The 19,346-nt window shown below is 35.3% G+C and overlaps 3 protein-coding genes across 3 annotated transcripts in view; 2 read left to right on the forward strand and 1 right to left on the reverse strand.

The window, feature by feature from the left end:
* The window catches only part of LOC125832840 (uncharacterized), a 592,533-nt gene that overhangs the window by 520,493 nt on the left and 52,694 nt on the right, over positions 1-19,346 (forward strand). The gene's annotated exons all lie outside the window — the stretch shown is intronic.
* On the reverse strand, positions 1,787-2,383 carry LOC125832826 (uncharacterized). Its single transcript, XM_049512016.1, has one exon. The coding sequence runs from the start codon at positions 2,381-2,383 to the stop codon at positions 1,787-1,789; it is 597 nt and encodes a 198-aa protein (XP_049367973.1).
* Positions 12,443-12,709, forward strand: LOC125832842 (uncharacterized). The gene has a single exon (XM_049512037.1). It carries the CDS (start codon positions 12,467-12,469, stop codon positions 12,707-12,709), a length of 243 nt encoding a protein of 80 aa, XP_049367994.1. The 5' UTR covers positions 12,443-12,466.

Below are 19,346 nucleotides of genomic sequence, written 5' to 3' on the forward strand. Positions count from 1 at the left end.
GCGGAGTCTACCAATCGAACACCCAATCGGGCCAATCTATGGACATCTCGATAGTCGACTAAGAGCATCCACTACTACCTTCGCCTTATCGGGGTGATATAGGACACTCATATCATAGTCCTTTAATAATTTGAGCCACCTTCTTTGGTGAATATTCAAGTCCTTTTAGGTAAACATATATTGTAAACTCTTATGGTCGGTGAAAACATCAACATGAACCCCAAATAAATAATGCCTCCAAATCTTTAAGGCAAATACCACCGCCGCTAATTCAAGGTCGTGGGTAAGATAGTTTTTTTCATAAACTTTAAGTTGCCTTGAAGCACAGGCAATCATCTTACCATTTTGCATAAGCACACATTCCAACCCAACTCTAAAGGCGTCACAACATACCATAAATTCGTTCGTACCTTCCAATAAAGTCAACACCGGAGCGGAAGTAAGTCTATCTTTCAACTCTTTGAAACTTTTCTCACAAGCATCCGACCATATGAACTTGGCCTTCTTTTGAGTCAAAGCCGTCAATGGAGAGGCAATCATAGAAAACCCCTCAACGAAACATCTATAATAACCTGCCAAACTCAAGAAACTTTTAATATCAATCGGTGATAGAGGTCTAGGCCAACTCTTGACCACATCCGTCTTAATCGGATCCACCTCAATACCCTTGCTTGAAACAATATGGCCTAATAAAGCTACGGACCTTAACCGAATTCACATTTGCTTAACTTAGCAAAAAGTTGTTGGTCCTTGAGGATTTACAATACGATTCTCAAATGATCAATATGCTCATTATTGCTCCTTGAGTAAATCAAAATATCATCTATGAACACAATTACAAATATATCAAGGTATTGTCTAAACACCCTATTTATCAAATCCATAAATGCCATTGGGGCATTAGTCAAACCAAAGGACATCACCAAAACCTCGTAATGAGCATATCGGGTTCTAAAAGTCGTTTTAGAAATATCTTCTTCTTTCACCCTCAATTGGTGATAACCCGACCGGAGATCAATCTTGGAGAAATAAATTGCCCCTTGAAGTTGGTCAAACAGATCATCTATTCTCGGAAAAGGATACTTATTATTAATAGCCACCTTGTTCAATTGTCAATAATCGATACACATACGAAGGGAACCATCTTTCTTCCGTACAAACAAAACTGGAGTACGCCATGACGAAATACTAGGTCGAATGAAAGCCTTATCCAACAAATCCCTCAACAGATCTTTCAACTCCATAAGTTACACTGGAGCCATTCTATAAGGAGGAATAGAGATAGGTTGTGTATCTTGGAGAAGGTCAATTCTAAAGTCTATTTCCCTTTCAGGAGGAATACCGGGTAGATCATCAGGGAACACTTTCTGAAACTCATTTACAACGGGGACCGACTCAAGAATAGGGATTTTGGAATTCACATCCCTCACCCTAACTATATGGTAGGTACAACCCTTAGAAATCATTTTCCTAGCCTTAAGGCAAGCAACAAATTGACCTCTAGGCATCGAATTTCCCCCCTTCCACTCTAGGATAGGCTCATTTGGAAATTGAAACTTGACTACACGAGTCCTACAATCAATAGAGGCATAACAAGAATGCAACCAATCCATACCATGGATGAAATCAAAATCTAGGATTTCAAGCTCTACCAAGTCAACAAGAGTAACTCTATAAGATAAGGAAACGGGACATATTCTATAAACCCTCTTAGCTACCACAGAATAACCAACATGGGTAGAGACAGAAAAAGGTTCTAACAACACATCGGGGAGCACATCAAACCTCATAGGCACATAAGGGTCATAAAGGAAAAAGTAGCACTGGGATCAAGTAAAGCATACACATCAAGTTGAAAAACTTTTAGCATACCGGTCACCACATCCAGGGAAATATCTTGATCACCTCTAGTCTGGAGTGTATATAATCGATTTTGCTTGGGAGCATTTACACCCGAACCACTTGGACCGGATGAAGGGTAGTGTTGAGCCCTACGACGAGTGTCTCCTTCATTTCTAGAAACCGAAGGGAAATTCTTTATTTTATGATCCATTTTACCATACCCAAAGCAAGCATTAGAACCTGCTAGACACTTCCCTTCATGATTTCTTCCGCATTTAGCACAAGTAGGCATTAAAGACCTACTACCATATCCTTGAGGTTTAGGGTTAGACACCTTTTCATTACTAGACTTTGGAGGAGCATTTGTAGAACCTTTCCCGGAGGACTTTTGTCGGAAACTTGAATGACCTCGTCTACCGGACATAGAATATGAAAAGTTGCCATCATCCACTCTTGCCCTCTTTGCCTCCCTAGATCTTTCCTTGATTTTTCCTCTTCCATTTTTTGGGCATGCACCACGAGGCACAAATGTCCATGTCATGGACAAGCATAGTGGTGCGGTACTCTTTGACTACCATGTTGGACACACCCGATACAAACCTACTAATCTTACGATCCGATACCATAGAAGGAGCATATTTGGACAATTGAGTGAACCTCAAGGCATACTCCCTCACATTCATATTTCCCTGCCTAATGTTAATGAACTCAAGCAGTTTGGCCTCTTTCATCTCAAGTGGGAATAATCGATCAAGAAAAGCACTTTTGAACTTTTCCCATTCTATGGGACCCGATCCTTCTGGCCTTGCCTCCTTCCATTGAGTGAATCAAATCTGAGCAACCCCTTTAAGTTGATAAGAGGACAACTCTGACTTCTCTACCAGAGTCACTCCCATAATAGCAAGTCTCTTATAGACCTCATCAATGAACTCTTGAGGATCTTCCTCAACTTTGGAGCCAAAATATTCCAGAGGGTTCATCCTTGTAAAGTCCCTCACTCTTGACGCCATCGTAACCATATTTCGGTTCACGGGGACTACCACCTCTCTATTGACTTGGGCCATCACAGCTTGAGCCAACACTTGAAAAGCCGACCTAAACTCTGCATTTGTCACATTATCAGTCAAAGGATCAATCAGAGCTTGAGGAGGATCTTGTGGAGGAACTTCTTGACACACATTGTCTCCCTCATTCCTTCTAGCATTAGCCCTTCTAGTAGTCATATCCTAAAAACCATCGGGTAAGGACTTAGAGAAAGACCTTATAGAGTTAAACTCCATGGCAAGACTTAGAGAAATGAAGAAGTGAGATTTCCTAAACATCTAATAGCCTTTATTTCATAAATGTGGCCGCTTCACACTTATGAACAAGACTCTACGAGACGTGGCTTGAGACATCCTAGAACCATTCTAAACCTTGTGCTCTGATTACCAAGTTTTTCACGATATGTAATAAGGCGTACAAGACCCCGATAGGCCTCATACAATCCACTTAGCATATTATAACATAAAGTAATAGAAAATGGTACGGAAATTTAAAACATTTCAATACAATCAAAGTCTTTATAAAACGAGTGGAAGTCTAATACAATTGTCTCAAGCCAACTAACCAACATTAATAAATCTTGGGAAAATACAACATTCCAAAACATAAAAGAAATACATAAGGTAAAGTGGTGATCACATCCTCAAATGCTATGATTACTCACCAAATCTTCACTTCTTGATGAACTATGAACCTAGCCACGAATGTGAGAATCAATGCAACCGGACCCTACATTTTGATAAGAAATGTAGGCAAGAGTATGTGTTAGTAGAAACATGTACTAAAATATGATAGCTAGCATAAACCACATAAACATAAGGGTTAGTCAATATAACCACAAGCGTAATCAACGCGTATAATTCAACATAGTAAAAGAGGAATACTTCTCAACAACCTCAACATATCCTTACTCAAGACTTGGGTCATCCGCCTCTAGTCATGCTTACATCATGGAAGGCATCTCAAGCAACACTCCAAGCTAATCATCTTCATAACATAATCACATTATTCATACTTACTTTTAAAAACATGGGTATTCACCTCTTTTCCTAACTTACAAATGCTAATGGGTATTCGTCTCTTGCCTTACTTACATTCGGATCATGAGTAATCGCCTCCACATCATTTCATAAGAATCATGGGTACTCGCCTCCATGTCCATTCATCATAATAGGAACGTGGGGAATCACCTCTTGTTCAATTATAAGGAATATGGGAAATCACCACATATCCTTCCCATATGGAGGTCAAGGGTAGTGGCCTCTAGCCTCATCAATTATTTAGTATTTTAGTCTAGATTCATTTTAGGTGAGCAATCCCTTCAACCTAGAATCATTCATGTGAGTAAACCTTTCACATTCATACAATTATGCTAGCAATTCATTGTGGGATGTATCCCTTCCACACTACATCATCAACAATCAACAATTAACAATTCATAGTCTAGGCTTTACTCTCAAAGCACTATATCTTATGACCATCATTTATGCTTCAATCTCAAGAAATTCTACGCATAAATCATATATCCTATAAGGATATATCTAGCCCATAAAGTTTCCCTTCATGGCATCAACCCAATTATATCAATTCTAGGTTAGAATCATGGAATAGGCATGAGTACATATAATTTTATCCAAAAAATATGTAATCCTATCAATTTAATCATACACAATCATAATCCACTCAATTGGATCAACATTCATCATAACTCACAACATTGGAGGAAACCCTAACTAGAATTGGGGATTCAGACTTTACAATTATGGAATTCTAGGGGACTTCATGGGAGAAAGGATCTCATGGATAAAAAGCCATCATACCTTAGTTACAAATCCCACAAAAGCTTGAAGATTGCGAGACTTGATCTATACCTAGCTCCAATATCTTCCTTCTGGAGAGAGAATATTTGAGAGAAAAGTTTTGGGAATTCTTTTGGGATTTGAGAGAATGACTTGAATAGGGATTTTGGGGGTTAAAAATACTTATATAGGTGTCCTAGGCTTTGGATAAATGACACCACTTCAATTTAATTAAAACCAAAAAAGACCCTTAAGTCCCTAAAATGAATTGCCAATCGAGGACCTACGAACTCCCGACCGATGGACCGTCCTCAGGATGATTGACCGTCTTTCACGTTCACTATTTGGTGGTCAGAGACCTGATTTCTAGACCTCGACCTACGAACCTTGGACCACGGACCGTGGTTCTAAGGTTGGAATCCAGGCTGGGGTGACCAACCACATACCCTACCTATGGTCCATGGGTCAATCCACGGGCCATGGGTGGCCGGGCATGGATGGCACCTGTATTTCCATATAACTTTTGTTTTGCCTTGTTTCGAATCTGTGGTGTTACGAAAACATCAACCAGATATGTTAATAATTGATAATGCAATATTATGTCATGTGTGAGACCATTATTTCAGTCTTACCATGTATACTAATTCAGAACTTCCTCTATTAGTTTTTCTTTGATGATTGAACTTTTCATTAGGAAAGGGTCAAAGGACTTTATTGGAAATATTTCACTTAGCCTAAAAGCAACCAACCAAATTAAAGTTGTATCCCTAGATACAAATCTTTGAGCCTAAAACCCTTTTTATTTTATTACCCAATTCACATTACCCATCGTTCACTATTGACTTTTGGTTTTAGACCTGGTCCCTCCTTGTACATTGTGCACCACAACTCAGGCAAAATGCCTAAATTGAGGGTGCCTACGATAGAGGAAAATGAGAAAAGAAAGGGGTATGAAAAGAATAGTGTAATGAGAAAAAGGGAAATAATTGGGTGTGCCTGCACAAAAGAAATAAAGAACAAGAACAAGAAAAAAGAAGAAAAATAAATTGATGAACATAAGAAAAATAATATAGAGGAAAAGAAGAGCAAAAGCCACATCTGAACATTGAAGCAAAATTAAGGGGAAGAAAGAATAAGGGGTGAAATGAGTAGTGGTTGTAAAATTGGAGTTAGGTGAAGGCAATGTCGAGGGAAAAATTCAATATAATCTAAATATGTTACACTTGTCTCTGAGCCTAGGTTACAAGCTAAATGTCTTATACTGATCTTAATTCAACAGTTTAGAGTCTAAGTATTGAAAATAAGGGCAAGCTTATGATAGTGGGTATACATGGTTCAAATCTCTTTTGTGAAAGTGAGTGTCTACCTAGTCCCCATTCTTGAGAAATTTTTTATATGTGTGTGAAAAAGGGACTTCTTCGTGGTAAGGTCACAACTAGTACTGTAAATAATTGTTGTTTTGGTGATTGTTGTTTGTGTATGTAACATTCTATTGGTCTAGTGATGTTATGTATTGATCCGCATGTGTTACTTGCCAAAAAAGTTTGGAGGAAGGGATGGAAAAGATATCCAGGCTATTGTTGTGGTCGTTCTCATTCAAAACCCAATGCATCAATAGTTTCTTACCAAGCTAATTAACTTGGTAAGAAACTATTGATGCATTGGGTTTTGAATGAGAACGGAGGGTGTTATGATTGTAAATGACCATGTGATTCTCGTAGGTTCTTGATCTTCTTTTGCAAAGTGTCGTTCTGTGAAAGTTATGTCGCTTGAGGACATGCAAACATCAATTTTAATTTGAGGGTGTTGATGTACCAATGATTTATGGTACTTGTAATGCTTTAAACTTAGGATTTTTTTTAGTCGAATAAGCGTTTGGTAGTGACTTGATTGTGTTTTGTCTTTCGTTAGCAGAGAAATAGGTTTTGGCAGTTGAGTCAGATCATACAGGGTTGACAAGAGTATTTAGACCATCTATGAGCCAGACTACGAGTCATGGTCCTACCCACGACCCGTAGATGGACTCGTCGATGAATGACCTGAAATGTTAAAGACCAATTTGAGGTCCATGAACAACTAGTACGAGTTGTACTTTGGTTGACGATTCATACAACTATGGTCATAGATGAACATATTTGAAGAAGTGGAACTCCCAGACCACGAAACAACATTACTATTCATAGAAGTTTCTACGAGCTGTACATGGGAGGTTCGTAGATTTCATTCAAACAATTGAAGATAGAGGACTTAAACCATGATTTTATAGGACAGGTTGTACGTTGGTCTACGGATCGTAACTTACAACCGTAGAAGAGTTCCTAGAGATTGATTAAACATTGTCTTCCATAAGAGGACTCCACGGACCTTACAATGGACTACGGTCCATACAATTGAGTCGTACAAGTTGTTGAATCCTATTTTTTTCAGTTTTGTTTGGCTTGGGTTTAGATGTCTATGAATACTTTTCTTAGGTTTTATTTATTATATTATGTCAGTTTGGAGTTTTAGGATTAGTAGGGAACCTCTTTTGCTATAATTCTTGAATTCATTGGATATTAATTATACTTTTAATCATGGATTTGTGTTTTGAAATTCAATTCAATAATTTGAATTTTCAATACTCATCTTGTAACTTCATGATTTCTATTAACTAAATTATTATAAATCGTGATAAAAAAAAAACTGTGTGTCTAATTCCACAACTAGGGTTGTGGAACCATGAAGAATTGATGGAAATAGACGTAATAAATAGTAATTCTTGAATAGTGTTTATGAATGTATTTTTTTTCCTTCGCTTTGATTACTTTTTAATAGAGGCATGTGTTAGAACTCACCTTATTCTTACTAGCTGGACCAAGGGGGTAAAGACTAGGAAATGGGATTATATAACGAAGATTTGTTACTATCAACCCTCATCTAATAGATTGAACGGACGAAAGGATAACTAATTTGGAATCAACGTCAGGGGTTAGTAAAGAATACACCTATAGACGGACCAATTTGCATGAAGAAATTCACTTATATAGGTGACCATCCACTTAGGTGATAAATAACTTGCCGATCTTTCATGCTAGACACTAGACATGGCTACTACTATAAGGTTCTACTGTGTTAAGGATTCGTGGGGAACACTAATATCCTAGTTACATCTTTTATTAAGTTCAAACACATCATTATGCTACTTTTCTACTTGTTACATGCAAGCATTCCAATCGATTATTTTCACATAACCCCCCCCCCCCCCCCACTCCCGCCGCTACAGAAATAAGACGACTAAGAGCACAAATAATAACTATTAAACTAAGTCTAAACCTCATTTCTAGTGGAATCGACCATAACCTCTGTTAGGTTTTTTACTTGGATAATGACCGCTTTATACTTTTTTTGGAGGTGTAATTTGGGTGTATCAACCGGGCATGATGACACCTATTTTATCCCACCAAGATATTACAACTTAAATAAGCCTTGACAAGGGTAAATGCGGAAGTAAGAAAAGAATTAAAGAACTAAGCATAATATAAGTATATTGCGGAAGCCATAACATAACAAAATCTTCCCCAAAACCTAGTGTCATGTGTACAAGCCACTAAGTAATACAACTGATTTAAAGAAAACACAAGTATGAATGTCTTGATATCTAGAACAGATTAAATACATAATAAAATAGTAAGTGACATCTGCCGGGATGAACAGAAGCTACCCCACGAACTCCAAAACAAGTCTTAAACGATGATGTGCAAGGCTGATCAAAATGATTCGGGCTCGTAACCTACACAAGTGTGGAAAGCGAGGGAGAGAGTACCAAAACAACAACGGTACTCATCAAGCATCCCTAGATGACCCTATATAATGTAATACCAAACATAATATACCCTGACACACCATCCAAATCTCCACATACTACAACCTGCACAACGATCAAAATACAACTCACTCTAGCAACGCAATCATACACTGAACATAACACAATAAAAGCAATTCAACTAATCGGTAACACAATTAGAATTTCTAATAGATCAACTCCATGTTCCAATTCAATATCCCACATTGACAATAAACCACTCATAGAATCAATCAAACAATAATTTGCAATGCTTTTGAAAGCTAAATGTAAAGTAAGATGATGTATGTATGTCCTATCTATACACACCTGATGCATAAGCATCACGAGACCCCTAGGGGACTGAACTATTTCCCATTGGCATAACTCACTCGCCAGAATCATTTTCCATTGGCATAACATCACTTTCTAGAACCATTTTATATCAGCATAACATCACTCACCGGAACCATTTTCAATCGGCATATCAAGGATATAGAGGTCATCATAGTTTTCAACAACAGAACAAGAAGACAAGATCAAATGCACAGGACGAGGATGCCAATTCTCACTCTAAGAATCAATTATAATAAGTCATCCAAAGGTCACTCAAGGCATATCACACATTAATATTTCAACGAAGACATCTTTATCCCACATGATCATTATTAGCATTATAATAACATTTGATATGAATGAAACATACGTTGACCTTCACCATTTCTCATTGCTCTCGAACACACAAATAAGGCATACAAGGTTCAACATACTTTACAAAAGGCTAAAGAGGTCCACTTGCCTTTGATGAAAGATAAATCAACTCAGCATTTGAGCCTTCTCTTTACGTTGAGGTTCTGAATCCACAAAATCTAATCACATACAGAATTCCCATAAGAATTCATGAACTACGGCACTGATAATGTTCATTTTGAACACCGGGCCTGAACCAACCCATAAAGTCAAATTCGAGGGTTGGGGGTAATTCGGAATACTTATAGAAAATCAAAATACCCAAACATAATTTAACTCTTAAGTGAAATCATAATGAAAAATGATTTGAAATCATTCATAAAATCTCAATTTATTAAAACCTAATTTCAAGAGAAAATCCACAAACTTTGAATTTGAAAACAAGGGTTTATATGTTAAAAATCATAAAACCCAATAGATTTATCTTGAAACCCCTCTTTAAATTCACCTCACTAGTGCTCTCAAGGTCCAAGAATGGAGAAATGGGGAAGAAAACATGTTTTGGGGAATTACTGAATTGCCTAGATAATTACTCTTCACGGATGCAGTCACTACCCTATAAACGCAAAGAGTGACATCTCGTACCATTCACGAACACAAAAACTACCCCGCGAACCAAGACGTCAACACTTCGACCCATCGTGATCGCGCTCAAATGTGGAGGTCACCACCTCAACCCTCCGCGATCGCAGCCAAGACCTCACGAATTTGAAGGCCAAAACACCAGACCCTTCGCAAACGTGGCCAGACTCCACGAACGCGAAGGAGAAACCAAAAAACAAAATACAGTAACACTAAGGTACTAAAAAATCCATTGAATGGACCATCAGGATTCGTTCAAAATTCCGAGCACACAGATCGAATGTGCTACCCTACTAACTTCAATGTTCTGGTGTCAATGGTACCATCAAAACAACGATTCGAGGTCTCCTTGACCCGACACCTGTTTAAGCCACAATTAACCAACTTTCACCCAAAAGATAAAAATACCCTCAGAACCTCCATAAAATTAACCAAGGTATTACCGAAGCCTAAAATCAGCTCATGAATTCAACAAAATCGATGTAAATTCAATTTGAGTGTTTGAACTCCGAATGTTGATCATAGTCAAATCTTGATTTGAATTCACTTAATAACTCAATTTATGGGCTCGAATCCACATCAAAACCTTAAAATGAAGAACTACAACACTCCAAAATTAAATATTGCTTCGGGAAATGATGGAACCGACATAATTTCATTTCGAGACTCATTGCTCTAGATGTTGACTAAAGACACTTACAACAACTTAAGAGTCTCCAAAACTCTAAAACTCTAAAATTTCCAAAAATTCCAATTCTATTATCCCGCTATGAAACTAACCTCATAAACCGATCAAATAAAACTAGGGACGACTAACGAGAGGGGTAACACAGTAATTTTCCAAAAATATTCAAAAATTACTTTCAAGGTTATTACAATCAAGTTAGATCTTTTAGGTGCATTATTGAGTTAATTTAGGCATTTTGTAACTTCGTACTCATTAACTACTATTACAGTTAATTTGTAGACAATAAATAATAACTCCTAACAAGTAACAACAAATAGACAAAAATAAAGATGAAACAATATAAAAGTACACAACAAATATATTGTTGAGAATATAATTAAATAATTAAAGTGTGCTCTCTCTAATAGTTTAAACTTTTAGATGAGATTGTCACACACTTAAATATGATATATGAGCACGCAAAGGTCCTGAGATCAAATCTCACGCCATCCAAATAATATATATATATATATATATATATACATACATACACACACAGATAAATAATAAATTTGAAATTCAATATGTCAATAATAACTTTTGTCCATACAAAGTTAAATCCTAAGAAAGTAGGTGATATCAAATCAAATATGCAAATAATAAACTTCTTTCCATAACAATGTTAAATCCCAAAGAAGTAGAACATTTATTTAACATAAAGGTGCATAAATCTCTGAAAACAACATTTAAGTAAAATTCTAGAAAAAGAGAATATTTTTTTAAAAAAATTAAACGTGCACAAATATCTAACACATCTTTGAAAAATGAAAATTCTAGGGCTGAAAGATAAGAAAATAGATCTGTGAAAATCGAAAACCAACAATACATGCAATAATCACACTCCAATGAGAACTATAAACTAAAATTGACCATAAACGAGACAAGAAAACGTGAGAGGATGGAAAATATGCGTACCTATGAAGATTTCTAGCGATTTTCTGTTAGGCAAAGATTGAGAAGATAATGAGACTGTAGGATTTGTAGTGTAAGTCACAATAAAGTGAATGTCTTTTGAGAATTCTAGATTATAATTTGGGTGTGAGTCCTAATTAAGTTACTCGGGTGAAACTTTAATTATATATCAAGATGATTTTTTTTATTATATGTAAAAATTAAATAAATTTTGAGTAGGTCGTGAAGATTATAACACAGGTTCCTTTGTCAGTTCAAAAGATATATACATATCAAAAGTTAGAAGGTAAGATCATGAGTGTCCTAAAAGTATAACAAAGCGTATTTAATTTAGATATCATTAATGATAGTTCCTAGATATACTTATCTTTTTTCTTTAAATTTTTTTATTTTAAGAATAGTTTTGAAATATTTCAAAATTTAATATTTTATAAATTATGTGCTTAGTTAAAGTGTGTCGCATAAATTGAGATAGAGAGAATAATTTTATTTATTTTATTTTTCTTGCTTTAACTACACTCCTCTGATCGTGCCGTTTAATTTGTTTGTTATACTTTTCTTTTAGCAATTCTTTAGTTCATATTTTTTCACATAGCATATCTTATATCATAATATTAAATAATATCTTGAATTTTTTTATTTAAAATAATAAAATTCAAAAATTAAATTAATTTTCTTAAAATCAATATCAAGTTAAAACATGACAACTAAATTAAAATGGGAAAATAACTTTCATTTGGCTCCATGAAGTTAAAACACGTAAGAGTAGTCCCACGAAGCATGTGGCACATATCCATCTTTTCCAAATGAAACGTGGCGACCTCTTCAACAAAGTTGTATTTTATCACAAAACATCAACCGACCTAAGACTTTAGATATATAATGCAAAATACTAATGGATATACTCATTAATAATAATACAGAAAAATCAAATTTACAATACTGTTAGCTAAATATACAAAAAATACAAGATTTAGAAAATTTAGAAAGATGTTAGGGGCACAAGGTGCACAACCTAAGGAATCTTTAACAGCAACAACGTATGAATCAATAGTGAAAGAGGAGAATAGGCCACGAATGGATATTCATTCTCGTGAAGATGAAAAAGGGATTCAAATTGATAAAATTCAAGATAAGGTAGATGATGTTGCTGGCAAAGGTGGTCCCGTTTTCGGGGCCGGTAAAGACGACCACAACAAGAAGGATTTGGGAGTTACAGGCACTGGAGAGTAAAACTATTTATTACTATAACTACTACTTTGTTTGTAAATGGTTTTTTTCTTTAGGGTTCTTTGTTTCTAGTTTTCAAGAATGTTATGTATACCAAGACTTGTTTAGTTTGTAACTTTGTAATGTCTCTTTCACGATTTTTAATGTTTTTATTCAATAATTAAGAGCCTTAAGTTGATAGTTGTGAAGCATTTTTTGGAGTGTTTGGTAAATTAAGAAAGTTTTAAGCTAAAATGATGGTAAAAGTAAATTAAATGTAGCAAAATAAGTTAAATTTTCGAAGTTATGTTTGACAAATAACAAAAAAAATTAAGTCGGTAAATACATAAACATGATCATTAATCTTGGCGCCAGTTGGCAATTATGACCTTTAACGCACAAGTAGGCACTTAAATTTGTATAAAATTGAACAAATAGACACATTCACCCTACATGGCAATTTTGTGCCCTATGTGGCATTCTACATATATTATCCTATATAGGATACGTGTGTCCAGTGTTTTAAACGACGGGAGCGTGAAGCGAGGTGTTTTACTTAGTTTAGGGCGAGGCGTAAGCCTCGAGATGTGCGGCGTAAGCCTTATGGAACTTTAAATTTTTAATAATAATATAGTATGATAATATAATAACACAAAATTATAAAAATACATCAAAGTTTGAAATAATTACAAACATGATTAATGAAATTCATAGAAAATAAAACTTATTATACAAGTATAAATAATTTAATATTTTAACTTTTTAATAATAAAAGAATCATTATTTATAAAAATATTTTTTTATCATATTATACAATTCACCCCCTAAAAGAAAATAATAAATAAAAACTTGCTAGTATTATAATAAAAATATCACTCAATGATGAATAAAAATAAAATTACTTTCAAATAGCTAAATAAAATATGATAACTTTGAGAATTATGACAAAATCATGAAGAGCAATGATAACTGAAAAAGTAAAATTTCATTTCATATTTTTAAAAGAAATATTACGTAATGTATAATCACCTTCACAATGTTATCCAGTAGAAAAGATGTGATACTACAACTGGTTATTTGAGTTACTCTCAATCTACTTATCTCTATAGATTAAAAAATTATGAAGTATCATTCATTTATTCAAGAATTATGAGGGTCAACAATGTTAATTAAAGATTTTAACGCATAATTTGTCTAATATCTGTTAGGCGAGCCCCGAGCGTTGTGCGTTGGGCGTACAGTCAGGCGCTTAGGGCGTAAATCTTATAGAACTAAGTCCACACTTGAGTCTCAAGGTATTTTTCTAGAGTCCCAACATAGTCTTTTAAAACACTGCGTGTGTCTACTTGTTCAATTTTATTCAAGTTTAAGTGTCTACTTGTCCAAACTCAAAGTTGGAGGCCATAGTTGTCCATTGAAGCCAACTTAAGGGTCATGTTTATTTATTATGCCTATATTTTTTTAAGGAAAAAGGGTTTGATATACTCCTTAACTTTGTCATTTAGGGTATACTCCTTGTTATGAAAGTGGTTCATATATTCCCTGCATATACCCTTACTGTAGCAAAAGGAGCTCACATATACCTTTTATCTAACGGAAGTGAAAAAATAGGTTTTAAATTGTAAATTTTAAATAAATTCATGTAGGGGTATATATATAATCATTCTAGCAAAGTTTAAGGCATATTTTAATCTTTTTCATACAAAAATTATTTTTGACTTCTTTGATTATCATTATTCAAGTTTCTTATTCGGTTTTTTCCTTTCATTCTTTAGTGTAAAAAAAAAATTAAACTCTTTTTGTGGCTATATTGTAACTTAGTTTTTGTATTTGTAAAAAAAATAAAAATGGGGCATCTATGATAAATTTTACAAGAAACTTAGTGAAACGTAAATAAATTTGACCATCAAAATGATAAATTTAAATTAATCGTTGAAACAAAAAAGTCAAAAAAAAATATGTATAAGGAGGGATCAAATATATCCCATATGGATTATATTTGTTTTAAAAAGTAAAAATAAAATTAATTTTTTCACAGAGAAAAAGGGTATATGTGGAGCTATTTGTATAGCAATGGAGGTATATATGAATCACTTTCATAACGAGGGGCATATCAGGTCTAAATGATAAAATTGAGGGGTATATAAAGCCCTTTTTCCCTTTTTTAAAATTTATATTAATATCATAGTGGGTAGGGGTAAGATAGAAAAAAGAACTATTTTATTACCTATTTTGAATTTTGAGTACACAAAAAAAATACTAATAAATTATCTTTTAATGTCGTTATTTTCCTCTCTTTTTTTGGTCTCTTGTATATCGTAAGTTTAAAAAATTCAAAATATAAATTAAAGGATAAGACCCAAGAAGAAAAAGTAAAAGAGAGCCAGGCCCAGGCTGGGGGGAGTTAATTTTACTATGAAACCCAAAATATAATTAATTATATGCGCTCATATATTAAATAATTTCAAATTATTTTAATGGAATAGGGCTTAAAATATATGTAAACTATGAAATTTGATATAACATTGTCTTCTCATGAGTATGAACCATTAGAAATAAGAATATTTTCGAACGAAAAATTTAACGATAGAAGTACTTTAGAATTAAAAGATGGATAAAAAGTAATTTTATACCAATTTAAATAACTAAAAGTCATTTTAGATCATTCTCCGTAAAAAAAAATCTAGTTCATTTGCTATTCATGCCTTGCAAAATTTAACAGTTTCGTACATGTAATTCATTTTCTCTTCATGCAAATTAGAAATTTAATAAATTTTTTTGGGGCGTGAATTCACAAAGTAGTTGGCATAATATTATTAGAACATAACGTAATAATAGTTAAAATGTGATGTTCATACATATAATGGTGAGAGAAAGAAGTAAATTCTAGGGGTGTGTTTGGTAGGAAGGAAAATGTTTCTAAAAAATATTTTTTTGAAAAACAATTGGAATTCTAACTTATTTTTGAATGTTTAGTTGGTGAATGAAAAATATTTTTCAGAAAATATCTCTCATTTTTGACTTGAGACTAAAAAACAATCTTTAGAAAAATAAATTCTGATCCGCAAATCAATCTCGATAATTGATCTACGATCCGACCCCGACACTCAAACTAGGACAAGACCACGATGATCGTTCCAAAATCCGACCCTGAGATTTGATCCAGGACCTGACCTAGGGATATATTTTTTTTAAATAAATAAAATTGATGGGGTCTCGAGGGGGGGGGGGCAGGGGATAAAAATGATTTTTTAAAAAAAATTGAAATACTTCTCAAAAACAATTTTTTAAAAAACTTTTTTTTTTGATGGGGGTGGCTTGGATGGGGTGGTGCGAGGGGCAGTGTTTGCGTGAAAAATGATTTTTTTTAATAATTTGAAATAATTTTCAAAAATAATGTTTTCTTAAAAAAAATAATTGAAGAGAATGGCCTGGGTTGGGGTGGTAGGGGTGACAAGAAACAAAAATTAAAGGATGAAGTACAGTTTTGAAAAATATTTTCCCTAATTTTGGAAGAGAAGTCATTTTCCTTAAATTTAAGGAAAACGAGTTGATTTGAAAAATATTTTCCAAACATTTAAGTCAACCAAACATGGAAAAATTGGAAAATATTTTCCTCCATTCCAAACAAACCTAGAAGTAATATGTTTTTACTCTGCTCTGTACTACTATTATATTCTGACTTCTTCTAAAAAGTGACTAGGTAAATGTATATTTATAAAACAGAGTCAATCAACAGACCGTGGTTCACAACCGTAGGTGTCATCTTTAGATTCTGAAATTCCCCTAAGTCTGGGACTGAACCATGGGACCCCACCTACGATCCATGGTTCTACCTACAGTCTGTGGGTGATTTCAATTGTTTTGACACCAGATACTGGAAAGCTGCACTTTTCTATTATCTCAAGTTCAAGGTGTTACATTATCTCCCCCTTAGAAACATTCGTCCTCGAATGAAGTCGAAACAAGCTGAGTATGGAGGGAAGGAGCTGCAATCCCTACCACTAAGTACTAGAAACTGATATCTGACTAATCTGAGTTCCATGAACATGCAAAGAGGTTGAAATGCAAGGATAATTGAGGGAACAAGATACTGAGATTGACATACACAAGAGAAACTAAGAGACTGGAGAGGAACTATTACCTCAAGCTGAAACGAAATCGGAAGGAAAGAGGTAAGGATACTTGGCTATCGTGGTTGCTTCACCTACTTCAAACCAACCAATCGGGGACATGCATCTACGCCCATATAGTGCCTCATACGGGACCATCTGAATACTGGAATGGAAGTTATCATTATAGACGAACTCTATGAGTGGTTGGTGATCATCCCAACTACCCTTGAAATCAATCACGCAAGTTCTCAACATGTCCTTTAAGGTCTGAATGGTACGTTCTGCCTGACCATCCGTCTGTGGATGAAATGTTGTACTGAGATTTACCAAGAAGTAAGCGGACTTAGTGACTCTGTCTACTATCACCCAAATTGAGTCATGTTGTCTGCGAGTACGAGGTAAACCCGTAATGAAGTCCATGTTTATCACTTCCCACTTCCATGTAGGAATGCTAACCTCTTGAGTCATACCTCCTGGTTTCTGATGTTCAACCTTCACCTGTTGACAGTTAGGACACTTAGCCACAAAGTCTGCTATGTCCCTATTCATGCCACTCCACCAAAAGACTTCCCGTAGATCACGGTACATCTTAGTGGCACCTGGATGAATAGAATATCTGGAATTATGGGCTTCTGTAAGGATCTGTTGCTTCAACTCATCCACATTAGGAACATATAAGCGACCCTTGAAACGAAGCACACCATCTCCCCTGGGAGAAAACCTCAACTTTCTGCTGATGAACTGCACCTTTCAGCTGATGTAATATAGGATCACTGTCCTGTTTTTTCCTTAACCTCCGCTACCAATGAAGATTCTGATCCATTCTGAGCTATCACACCACCATTTGATGTGTCCGTAAGGTGAACTCCTAAGCGAGCAAGCCGGTGAACATCTTTGGCTAAATCTTTCTTTTCTTCCTCAGTATGTGATACACTACCCATAGGCAGTCTGCTGAGAGCATCAGTCACTACGTTGGCCTTACCAGGATGGTAAAGCACATTCATGTCATAGACCTTGAGGAATTTAAGCCATCTCCTCTGATAAAGATTCATCTCTTTCTCGGTGAACACATATTTGAGGCTTTTATGGTCTGTGAACACATCAACATGAATACCATACAAGTAATGTCTCCAAATCTTTAGGGCAAATTCTATGGCTACAAGCTCGAGGTCATGAGTTGGGTAGTTCTTCTCATGGACTTTAAGTTGTCTAGAAGCATAAGCTATGACCTTACCTCGCTGCATCAACACACAACCTAGGCCAACCCTGGATGCCTCATAATAAATTACATACTCGTGTGAACCATCTGGTAAAGTCAAGACAGGAGCTATAGTCAGCCTAGTCTTCAGTTTTGAGAAACTTTTCTCACACTCATCTGACCACTTAAATTTGACCTTTTTCTTAGTCAACTTGGTCAAAGGGGAAGGTATGGATGAAAATCCTTCAAAAATCTCCTATAATAACCAGCCAAACCCAAGAAACTTCTGATATCTGCTGGAGAGGTGGGTCAGGGCCAGTGTTTCACTACCTCAATTTTCTGAGAATCCACTCGGATCCCTTATATGGATACCACATGACCAAGGAAAGTGATCGATTGTAACCAAAATTCACATTTGCTGAACTTAGTGAATAATTGACAATCTTTGAGAGTTCGCAACTCTCAGATGAGTCGCATGCTCCTCCTCACTCCGAGAATAAATGAGGATATCATCAATAAAGACGATAACAAACAAGTTTAAATATTGTTTGAATACTCTGTTCATTAAGTCCATAAAAGCTGCAGGAGCATTTGTTAGTCCAAAAGACATAACTATAAATTCATAGTGCTCATACCAGGTCCTAAAGGATGTCTTCAGAATGTCACTATCTCTAATTCTGAGCTAATGATAGTCGGATCTGAGGTCTTTCTTGGAAAAGCATGTAGCACCCTGAAGTTGGTCGAACAAGTCATCAATCGTGGGGATGGGGTACTTATTCTTGATTGTGACTTTGTTCAACTTGTGATAGTCAATGCACATCCTAAGAGAACCTTCTTTCTTTTTCTCAAACAACACTGGAGCACCCCATGGAGAAATACTAGGTCTGATGAAGCCCTTATCTAGAAGGTCTTTCAACTGCTCTTTCAATTCCTTAAGCTTGGCTGGAGTCATTCTGTAAGGAGGAATCGAAATGGGTTGCGTATCTAGAAGGAGATCTATGCCGAAGTCGATTTCCCTTTCGGGAGGAATTTTAGGAAGATCTTCCGGGAACACTTCTGGAAACTCATTTACTATAGGGACTAACTCAAGAGCTGGGGTTTCAGATTTTGAATCCTTAACTTGAACAAGATGATAGATATAACCTTTATAGATCATTTTTCTGACCTTAAGTTAAGAGATAAATCGACCCATAGGCACTGAACTACTACCCTTCGATTCTAAGACTGGCTCATTTGGAAACTGAAATCGAACGATTCTAGTTCTACAATAGACTGAGGTATAACAGGAATGTAAACAATCCATGCCTAAAATGGTATCAAAATCTACAATTTCTAACTTTACAAGATC

This window comes from Solanum verrucosum, unplaced genomic scaffold (genome assembly GCF_900185275.1).
Source record: "Solanum verrucosum unplaced genomic scaffold, falcon-dt-bn FXZP01000037.1, whole genome shotgun sequence".
In the NCBI taxonomy this organism is placed as follows: Eukaryota; Viridiplantae; Streptophyta; class Magnoliopsida; order Solanales; family Solanaceae; genus Solanum; species Solanum verrucosum.